General features: G+C 38.2%; 1 protein-coding gene across 1 annotated transcript; it reads right to left on the bottom strand.

Annotated features, from left to right (window-relative positions):
* Positions 1 to 6,202: 6,202 nt before the first annotated feature.
* On the bottom strand, positions 6,203 to 10,801 carry LOC108695674 (selenoprotein M). The gene is made up of 4 exons (XM_018224614.2): positions 10,401 to 10,801; positions 8,751 to 8,827; positions 7,524 to 7,602; positions 6,203 to 6,346 (listed from the first exon to the last, which is right to left on the bottom strand). Exons 1-4 carry the CDS (start codon positions 10,515 to 10,517, stop codon positions 6,203 to 6,205), a joined length of 417 nt encoding a protein of 138 aa, XP_018080103.1. The 5' UTR covers positions 10,518 to 10,801.
* Between the last annotated feature and the right edge of the window lie 941 nt (positions 10,802 to 11,742).

Genomic DNA, 11,742 nt, shown 5'->3' with positions numbered 1-11,742 from the left:
TGGAGTGACATGAGTACAAAGATCAACAAGGCTTTGACTGAAAGATGGGACATAGTAAATTCGGATGTCAATCTACCTTTTTTTGGTAAGAAGAAACCATTGGTGGCGTATAGAAAAGGATGCAATCTAGGTAATTTACTAATGAAAAAGGACCTGGTTGAAACCCATAAGACGTGTCAAACTTGGCTCGACAGACCCCTCAAAAAAGGTTGCTTTAAATGTGTGGGCTGTCTTACATGCTATGGAATGTTACAAAATTATTTTTTTACTCATCCCAGGACTGGCATCAAATTTGAGATTAAATACAGAGTCACCTGCACTACGGACCAAGTGGTATACATGGCCTGGTGCCCATGTGGACTCCACAACATATAGGGAGCGCATGAACAATCATCGGTGTGCCATAAGGACTGCATTGAGCACTAGGAAGGATGACCAACCAATCTCCAAACACTGGCAATCAAATAAACATACAGTGCCAAAGTTCCGGCATATGATCATTGATCACATACCAATCTCACGCAGAGGAGGGAATAGAGACCTTCTTTTGCTACGTAGGGAATCGATGTGGATATTTAAATTGGACACCCTGGCTCCTAAAGGGTTAAATGAAACTCTTCCAATGTCTCCATTCTACTAAATAACTCTGATTGACTATCAATAGTTATATGAACAAAAAATGATTTCACATGATTCACCAAACTTCATTACATGTCCTATGTTCAGTCTTATTGTTACAGGTGGTACATTGAGTTACTCAAATTTCCCCAGTTATGTATAATTTTGTATCATTTATGTATAAACTACAACATTGTATTTAGAGTATTATATCTTATTGCCCAATTTAAGTCTTTTGGCTACATGATAACTTGTTTCACATCGGTGACAGACATTCTTTCCAGGTCTTTTTAACCCCAAATGGAGTGCTGATACATGTAGGATGCAGGTCGGCCCGGAACTAGTGAGCAGACCATTGAGCTGGGGTTCCCCTGTGTTTGAAGGCAGCGCCGCACTAGGTACCAGGGGCAGCAAAAATGCTGCTCCTGGTACTTTAAGAGCGAATTACCGGGGGAGGGGGGGCAGCAGCAACTGCTGCTGCCTCAGGCAGCTGAGGGGCCAGGATCGCCCCTGGGCAAAAGTACCTAACGGGAGCGCTGGGAAAATATACCCGATTGTCGTATAAACTGAATGTCTAAGCTACAAACATAGTTACATAGTTAGTTACATAGTTAAATTGGGTTGAAAAAAGACAAAGTCCATCAAGTTCAACCCCTCCAAATGAAAACCCAGCATCCATACACACACCCCTCCCTACTTTTAATTAAAATTCTATATACCCATACCTATATTAACTATAGAGTTTAGTATCACAATAGCCTTTAATATTATGTCTGTCCAAAAAATCATCCAAGCCATTCTTAAAGGCATCCCCTTTAAGAATGTTTTGTGTCCCCCTGGACCACAAAACAATGGGTTAAAACCACCAAATAAGTGACTGCAGAATGGGATATCTATTAGGGCAGAGTACGCAAGTGCCACTGGGTATCTTGTGGTACACTCTTGAAAGATTCCCAGATGATCCTGGATAACTCCGGTCTGAAGTGTGTAAGCTGCGTGGTGGTGCCTTGGTGTCTGTAGGTCGCATTGAACGATTACCGGGTCCTAGACAGACGGGGGGGTGTGTAGCGAAAATTATGTAATGGACTCTACACTGCGAGTGCAGATCCTGTGGTGGCTAAGCGCTGATGTCAGCGGACACTACACAACAAGGGTTTCCTGACGATTTTTGTTGGTATGGCTCCAGGGCGACAAAGAGGTAATAGTGCGGTTAATCATCAGACATACTCCGTGGGGTTGGGGCTCCTAATTTGGGACTCCGGACACAAAGGCTAAGGATGCCCTCTTTTTTAACATTTACGGTCACTTGTGTCACAGGGCTAATACTGATGCACAGGTATTACACTGATTCACACACTTGGGTCTCTCTGATAAATAATACAGTGGTGTGAAAAACTATTTGCCCCCTTCCTGATTTCTTATTCTTTTGCATGTTTGTCACACAAAATGTTTCTGATCATCAAACACATTTAACTATTAGTCAAAGATAACACAAGTAAACACAAAATGCAGTTTTTAAATGAGGGTTTTTATTATTTAGGGAGAAAAGAAATCCAAACCTGTGTGAAAAAGTAATTGCCCCCTGAACCTAATAACTGGTTGGGCCACCCTTAGCAGCAATAACTGCAATCAAGCATTTGCGATAACTTGCAACGAGTCTTTTACAGCGCTCTGGAGGAATTTTGGCCCACTCATCTTTGCAGAATTGTTGTAATTCAGCTTTATTTGAGGGTTTTCTAGCATGAACCGCCTTTTTAAGGTCATGCCACAACATCTCAATAGGATTCAGGTCAGGACTTTGACTAGGCCACTCCAAAGTCTTCATTTTGTTTTTCTTCAGCCATTCAGAGGTGGATTTGCTGGTGTGTTTTGGGTCATTGTCCTGCTGCAGCACCCAAGATCGCTTCAGCTTGAGTTGACGAACAGATGGCCGGACATTCTCCTTCAGGATTTTTTGGTAGACAGTAGAATTCATGGTTCCATCTATCACAGCAAGTCTTCCAGGTCCTGAAGCAGCAAAACAACCCCAGACCATCACACTACCACCACCATATTTTACTGTTGGTATGATGTTCTTTTTCTGAAATGCTGTGTCACTTTTACGCCAGATGTAACGGGACGCGCACCTTCCAAAAAGTTCAACTTTTGTCTTGTCAGTCCACAAGGTATTTTCCCAAAAGTCTTGGCAATCATTGAGATGTTTTTTAGCAAAATTGAGACGAGCCTTAAAGGGGAAGGAAACCTCGTCGGCGCTAACCCCCCTCCCCCCTCCCGTGTATTGCCCCCCCCCTCCCTCCTCCCCCCTGGCCTACCCCTCCCGCTGGGCAAATGCCTCTAACTTGTTACTTACCCTTCTGCGCAGGTCCAGTCCAGGGAGTTCACAGCCGACATCTTCTTCCACGCGATCTTCTTCCTCCTTTGACCGGCGCATGCGCAGTAGGATCATTTCGCCGGTACGATCTACTGCGCATGCGCGTGACTTTTGGCGCATGCGCAGTAGATCCGTACCGGCGAAATGCTCCTACTGCGCATGCGCCAAAACGCCGGTCAAAGGAGGAAGAAGATCGCGTGGAAGAAGATGTCGGCTGTGAACTCCCTGAACTGGACCTGCGCAGAAGGGTAAGTAACAAGTTAGGGGCATTTGCCCAGCGGGAGGGGTAGGCCAGGGGGAGGAGGGAGGGGGGGCAATACACGGGAGGGGGGAGGGGGGTTAGCGCCGACGAGGTTTCCTTCCCCTTTAATGTTCTTTTTGCTTAAAAGTGGTTTGCGCCTTGGAAATCTGCCATGCAGGCCGTTTTTGCCCAGTCTCTTTCTTATGGTGGAGTCGTGAACACTGACCTTAATTGAGGCAAGTGAGGCCTGCAGTTCTTTAGATGTTGTCCTGGGGTCTTTTGTGGCCTCTCGGATGAGTTGTCTCTGCGCTCTTGGGGTAATTTTGGTCGGCCGGCCACTCCTGGGAAGGTTCACCACTGTTCCATGTTTTTGCCATTTGTGGATAATGGCTCTCACTGTGGTTCGCTGGAGTCCCAAAGCTTTAGAAATGGCTTTATAACCTTTGAAATTGAACTCAGGTGTGATAAACCACAGTTAAGTTATTTTTTAACAAGGGGGGCAATCACTTTTTCACACAGGCCCATGTAGATTTGGAGTTTTTTTTCTCCCTTAATAACGTAAACCTTCATTTAAAAACTGCATTTTGTGTTCAATTATGTTATCTTTGACTAATAGTTAACGGTTTTTGATGAGCAGAAACATTTAAGTGTGACAAACATGCAAAAGAATAAGAAATCAGGAAGGGCGCAAATAGTTTTTCACACCACTGTATATACTATACCTTGTCTTTCTAATGTGACTCACCAATGCGATTTTTTGCTACACTTTCCCCGTCACTAAGATACACCCACACAAACGAATGACACACCCACCTATGATGTCACTGTTTGCGCCAATTTGGCCGTTAAACAGTCAGTTTGGCTTGTTGTACTTCACTTCCTGAAGACGGCTTGAGTGAGGAGCCGAAACGTTGAAGGAATAAATGGAATATGTTTTTGCACCTAAAAGTCCTGTGTAGTACGGTTTTGTTTCATTGTGCTAATTATATATTTACTAATTTTTTAACCAGCACCCAGGCTTTGATGGACAGTGTGTGTGCACCACATACATACATATATATATATATATATATATATATACACATACATATATATGTTCCTCCTTTGGTAAAGATGTTAGAAAGACTGTCAGGCTCATTTATTAACACTGGGCAATTATCTGATTGGTTTCCATTGGTTACTGCCCAGGAGCAAATTTGCCCAGTGTTTATAAATAACCCCCAGTGTTGTTACTCAAAATGGAGCATGTTTGGGGCAGAATGGCCCCTGTTCATGGGAACGACCACTGATGTGGCACTTGAGGATCAAACTGTCTCTGGCTCCACCACCACTGCAAGAAAATAATATTTTCCCGTTGCACTAAGCACAAATGAAATGAATTGGCATGGACATTTATTACTGTAATCTAAGCTACATGGTCACTGTTGCACAAGAGCCCGGGACATTTGCTGCACATACTGTATGTATTCTGGGCTCCATCCTAGTTTGATTTGTAGTTAGTTGCTAATTTCCAAATCAGCAAGTATAGGCAGTATTATTAATATCTTGATAACCTTCAAACCAGAAAAATTACTGAGCTAATACAGACTTCAGATACAATTAAAGTGCAGAGGCCAAATACTGTATAAAGCTATATTATCAATAGGCCTATTGGGGGTCAAGTCCTATAGTGTGTTATGATTAATGTATTATTTGATATCTTGCTTCTTGCAGATCCAACTTTTTTCATTATGAATATAGGGTTTGAAAAAAATAATTTGGGGGTTAAATAACATATTTAATACACAGTATGGGGACTGTTGTGTAACAAAACGTCAGTGGCACAAAACTGTAACTATACGTTTACATTGAAATCAAAGTATTTATTGACATCTAGTGGTAACTTAAGGTAATATAGGGGACATTCACCTTTCAGTGGCCTCCGTTGTTTACAAATAAGATATCATGAGATGGCACAACATTTTTAAATTATTTTTGGAATAGAGCTTAAATAGTGTTCACTTATGCTGAACAGTAACTAAAATAATTGAAATGTTTAAATCGTTCTCTTTAGTCTCTGTGGATATAAAAGAGGTCAACATTTTGTGACTCATGTCTTTGGCTCACTTTTTACCATTACATTAGGCACCTATTTATCTCCTACTTATCATGCTGTGTAAAAGAGTAGAGAAAAATATCACCGGTGATGTTGCCCATAGCAACCAATGAGTAGTGATGGGCGAATAAATTCGCCAGGCATAGATTCGCTGCGAATTTCCACGTTTACGCTGCCCGCTAATAAATTTGTGAAACTACAACGAAAAATCTGCCGCGACAAATAAAAATTGTCGCATGTCAAAATTGTTGCACGCATAAAATTTTCGCGATTCAAAATGATACAGACTCTCATTTACTTTAATGCATTTGGACCTAATAGTCGTGTGTATAAAAAATTGTTGCAAGTGAAAATTATTTTGACGCCCATTGACAATGCGTTTCGCACATTTTATCGGTGTTTCACAATTTTTTTGGCGAAACAAAACGGAATAGATTCGCCCATCACTACCAATAAGATTTTGTTTTCTAACTTGTAGCTGTCTTTTCAAATCCAGTTGCTAATTGGTTGCTATGGGCAACATCACAGCATGAAAAATGAGATATTTGTGATCCTCCCCACCTGAGATACAGGTTGTTTCCTCCATTCATTTTATCACGCAGTGTTCCTCCCTTCTCAGACTTTTCTGACACCCCTGAAAAAGTGGAGGGCGATTTAAAAGCAATATTATATAATGCATGCTTTACATAACGCATGTTTCTACAGTATGTATTTGCTTTGTTTTATTTTTAGTAGAAGATTTCCCTGCAAGATGAGATGAAAATGAAATGAATGTGAACTATGGACATTTTATTATAAAAGTGTAATCACTGATTTTTCGTTAATGCTTCTGGCATATATGCCAATTTAGGACAGCACAGGCTTTGCAATCAAATTTTCACAGCTCATCCCGAGGTGCTTGGAGAGGCAGGTGCTGGAATTCCTTAGGCACCTCTTCTCCTTTCTGTGATTTCTTGTAGAATCCGGCTTCGTCCAAGATGGCGCTAATTTCATCCGCTGTCCTGCCCCCTATTTTTATCACCTACAAAATAACAGAGAACTTACCATTTGTTTTATATTTTTACAAAACAAAATATACCCTATTTATTAGGGTTATACAGAGCATATAAAGCATGAAGGTGCTTCCATTCTCTCTATAGATACAGTAGACTTGATAGAGAAGTGGAGGCTACACATTTTTGAGTTTTTTTCTCGACCACTTGAACGTGAATGGAAAAACGCAATTAGTTTGTAATGAAAAAAACATCATTGCAGAAAAATATTGCAGTGTTCCATTCAGTTTTTAAAAATCTGTTTTAAAAAGTCAAAAAAACATAACTGCTTGAATGTTAAAAATCTCCCATTGACTTCTATAGAAACTTGCCCAGTTTCTGTTGCCACATTTTTTTATTAGAATTTTAGCGATTCTAGTAACTACTGAAAGTTTTTAAAAAATCAAGTTCAAAAACTCAAATTCAAAAAAATTTGAGATCTTCTTGTACTTTAATATCTTTTTTATTATTATTATTTTTATTATTACTTTATAATATTTTTTTAATGCAATATGGCTGATTTACTAAGTATTTGCATTTTTTACTGAGCAATAACTAAGGTTAGCAATCCATTAAAACAAGTGTTTCCCAAATTGTTGATCTCCAAATTAAATTTCATTGGGGATTAATGATTTTAAGAAGTGTTATGCTCAACAACCCATAGGTTAAGAATCCCTGCTCCAAACACAGTTACACATAAATTACAACACAGTTTAAAGTGCATCATTTTGGAAATGCATTGTTTTTTAAGTTAGGCTCACAGAATATTTTTCCATAGGAAAAATTTCCAAACTCAAATTCACACTTTCATGCCAAAATCAGTTGATACCAGCAGTGTCAGTCAATTACAGACAGTACAGCTGAGTTTAGATGTTTTTCATACTGGTGGGAAAAACACCACATGGATCAGGAACCTTAAGAATACTGTCAGTTTATTTTTATGGGGTTTAGGGGCAGGCCATGAATATGTATTATCAAAAGCATCTTTGAACACAATAGACTGGGTAATTTTCAGAAATTTAAAAAAAAATTATGGCTGTACACAGTGGAGTAGATAGGAAACACAATCTTCTCTGTGAGCTTCAGAGAAAACCAATGCCAAATTTTATTTTCATTGTTCAAATTGTTTTTCATTACATTTTTCTTGAAATATTATATAATACCAACCTTCAGAACTTCATTTTTAAAATTGTAGAATATTATCTGAGGTTCCTTTTCTTCGGTGGATTCGTATTTCAGGTTATGGCTATACATTTAGGGTTAAGAGAAATGCATGTATGAATTCATTTTTTCTTTCATTTCTGTAGGTTTTTAAGGGCATATTTATCAATGGATTAATGTGAGAATTCACCGTTTTATAAATATGATCAGAAATTTGCACAATTTCACTCTGTAGTAAGTTCTAGCTTCACTCGATGATAAATATTTCCCATTTCCAATATGCTCCATTTATGCAGTTTTTACAGTTCAACAGGTAGCATTTCTGATCACCCCTTGTAAAGCTAATGTCTTATTGGTTGCTGTAGGTTACTGCACCTGGCAACCTTAGTGCCTTTCATAGTGATAATGTGTTCATTATTTATTAAAAGATCCAAATATAAAAAGCACAAACGAATAGAAACATGCAACAAATCAAAACAAGTATATGAAAACCTCAAAATCCTTGGTTACTCCTAATTTTCCATGCATTTATTTATGAAAAAAAACCTTGAAAAAATCTAAAACCTTAAAGTAACAGAATAGTTTTTCATCAGATTTCTTCATGGTTTTTAAGCTTAATAAATATTGAAAATTTAAAGTTTTAAAACTTTCACATGCAAGATTTTTAGGGCTGGAAAATTCCAATGGTCAAAAAAAAATTGAAAATAAATAAATAGTTATGGGCGAATAAATTTGGCAGGCATGGATTTGTGGCGAATAAATTTGTGAAACTGCGGCAAAAATTCACCGCCGCAACAAAAAAAAATTATTTTGACTTCAATGTGTTTCACAAATTTTCGCCGTTTCACGAATTTTTTCGATGTTTTGTGGATGGGAAAGTCAGGGCAGCCATCAGCAAGGCTACACTGTCAGAGCTGTCAATTCCCCCTATTTTATTGGGAGTTACCAGATTTTACAGTGTGTCCCTTGGTCTCCCGCATACCCCAGATTTTTGGCTATCTCTGATGATTTTGCACTATTGCCCCCGAAATTTACCCCCGAAATTTACCCCCGAGTGTTGCTGTTATAAAGTTGACAGCTCTGCACTGTCCATGGGACCCTGAAAAAGCAATACTTTTTAAAACAGTTGGCCCCAATGTCCTACTTGTATTGGGCCCTATGTGTCCAACTAAGTTTCTAGAGGTAACCCTCATTCTTTCACAGATTCTGCCAGCCTTTTGGAACAAAGGATACTAAAGTGCCCAGATCTCCATCATGAACTTGTAAAGTTCTGGCTTCCTTTTTATAGAACATCCTACAACACTTGGTGCCTAAAAATTAAACAGATGTGTTAAGTCATGACATACGACAAACATGCAGTATTAATACTCTGGAGAGGAGAACCCATCAGTCATGCAGTCATCTTTGTACAGTGTATTTCACTATTTCTTGCATGTGCTCTTGTTAATGTGACAGCATTTCTGCATTTTAGAAAGGACATCAAAAAGTTCTTAAGGCATCAAAGGTCTAAATCTTTCCATAAATTGGATGTAATATATGTGTAATATTTTATATTGGATTAGGGGGAAAAATCATAGGGTCCACAAGAAATTGCAGTTAGAATGCTGGATCATTAATTCACAAGGTGCCAAGTCAAAGGTGAAAAAAGAAAATAGCTTTTCTAGGCTAGATGTCTTCCTCCTGGACCACAAGGGGTCACCAAACCACCACAGATTGCAGACAGGAACAGAAATGGAATTGACACAAAGGGCCTTTTTTTATAAAATTTTGGATTTGTGTAATTTTAGAGTTGTTTCTACTTAGAATAAACTCAAAGGTTACCTTATTTATTAAAAAATCAGAACAAAAAAAACAAGTGAATAAAATCAATGAAAAAAAAAACTTGAATAACTCAAGTTTGTGAGTTTACAAGCTCAAAAATAAAAAGTGAAAACCTCAAATTGAATACGTAGTTTAAATTTTGTATGGACAAACCCGTTGACTTCAACATGACCTTGCAAACTTCTAGATGCTGAAGTTTTACATTTGATTTTTTTAGCTTAAATTAAAAATTTGGACCATTCGCCATCTAAATCCTGCAGAATTGCTGTTTTAGCCTATGGGGACCTCCTAGAACCCATTTGGAGTCAATAGGTGGACTATGAAAAATCTAAGTTTTTTGGGGGAAAAACTTTGAATCGAATTCGATCAAATGCGCTATTCCTTCGATTCGTATGATTCGAATTCGTCCGAATACGGACCTATTCGATCTAAAATGGACCTATTCGACCAAAAAAACGTTGACATAATTTCAGTCGGTCTTTTTGAATTCGAATTTCGACATTTTTTCAATTCCAAATTCGACCCTTGATAAATATGCCCCTTGGTTAAAAGTTATAATTCCAGTTTGTGTGTTTTAACACAAAAAACCTCGAATCGTGGTAAAAAATAAAATTCAGCACTAAAGTGTTGGGGATTAAAAAATGCACCTATCACTAACATTTTAAAAATATCTCGTCTTTTTTTCACTGGAGGAACAAATTTGTTTTTAAGATAATATAATATTTTTTGCAGCATATGTTTAATTGATGGAAAAAGAGTGAAAATCCCGTTTGACAGCCATGATAAGAACATTTCTCCCAGCATAAAAGCATATACAGCAAAATAATTTTTAGAAATTCCAAATTTTAGTACATTTCTGGAACATTTCTGGATCCTAACTTGACTTTTTTTTTATCAGTTACACTGTTTCCTATGACATGACATACTATATTTCACTGTTCCAGAGTCCCTTAAAACGGATTAAGGGAATTCAAATTAAGGAAAGCCCAATTATCTGGAAATCCCCAGATCCCCAATTCTGGATATCAGGTCCCATATCTGCATTATTGTGAATGTACTTACTATTACTGTTCCTCTAGCAATTTCAGTGTCTTCTATTAGTGTTATGTTTTTTCTGTCTTCTGTCGCTGTGACATAAAAGCACACGGCTAAGAAGCACAAGAGCACCCGTACAGCCATTACACCAGATTCTGCGTTACAACTAAAGCATTGCTAGTGCCACATCAGTTAAACACTTTGGGAATGAACCACCTTTCCTATGGGGGTGTACTCATCTATATATATAAATATACAGGATTTCGTTTGTGAGCAAATAGGACAGGTGGTTCTTTATCGATTTTCCCCACATTAATCATTCTTTCCTCCAAATGTGTAAACTTTTTTTTTTATAGATATCTGCATTTATGCTGTTAAACATTACTTAAGTCGAAGAAGACTCGTTGTACATAAAAGTGCAGGCTGACTGCAGGAACCAGACATTTTTGCTTTCAGTTATATTTTAACATACATAAATGACTTGAGACAAAATGCCATTGCAGGAATAATATTCAAGTGGCTCTTCAACAATTGATAAATTACACAGATCATTGGATGGCTGAATATGCCTTATTTTTTCAGTGGCAACTAGAGGTACATAATGGGAATTCCAGATGTAAGCATTCCAGAACTTTGAACCTATCTTTACTTGAAACTGACGTCATTATTGCTTATTGTGTTAAAGGATCAGTAACATCAAATTTTTTAAAAATAAAATTTTATGTATACTATGAAAAAAAACACCAACACATATTAAACTTTAAAATCACGAAGTCTTTATTTAGAAATAACTGACCGAATCTCCGCTTGCGATCCCCTTCAGAAAAGGCGATCGGGTGATCCCTGCCTTCCTTATAGGAGATCGCCAGGGAGGAGAAATAGAGCGCCGCACGATGGATCCTCGCCCTGTTGCCTTTTCTGAAGAGGATCGCAGGCGGAGATAAGTTATTTCTAAATAAAGATTTTGCGATTTTAAAGTTTAATATGTGTTGGTGTGTTTTTTCGTAGTATACAAACAAATTTTTTTTTAAAAAAAAAATTTGATGTTACTGGTCCTTTAAAATTAATTGTGCTTAAACTTCTATATAAGTTGGACGCATTTGCTCTGAAATATTTCCAGTTTTGTTCGGTTGACATAATTTCCAGCACTCACAGTAGGAGTGACGTGTGCACTCAATTCTTTTGCCACATCTGTGCTGCAGCAATTAAAGCATTCCCCCATGGGAACCCTGGAGCTACCACCTGGTTAGGAGTTGGCAGTAGCTCCAGGGTTTCCACAGTGAGGTGCAGGTGCAGAACAAGATGAGGATGCAAGCAGTTATGCAGACTGTAACTATACAGAAGTGCAAGGAGCACATAGTCATACAAG

Source organism: Xenopus laevis, chromosome 1L, assembly GCF_017654675.1.
Source record: "Xenopus laevis strain J_2021 chromosome 1L, Xenopus_laevis_v10.1, whole genome shotgun sequence".
NCBI lineage: Eukaryota > Metazoa > Chordata > Amphibia > Anura > Pipidae > Xenopus > Xenopus laevis.
Note: the sequence above shows the minus strand (reverse complement) of the source record. Positions and strands in the feature narration are given on the sequence as shown.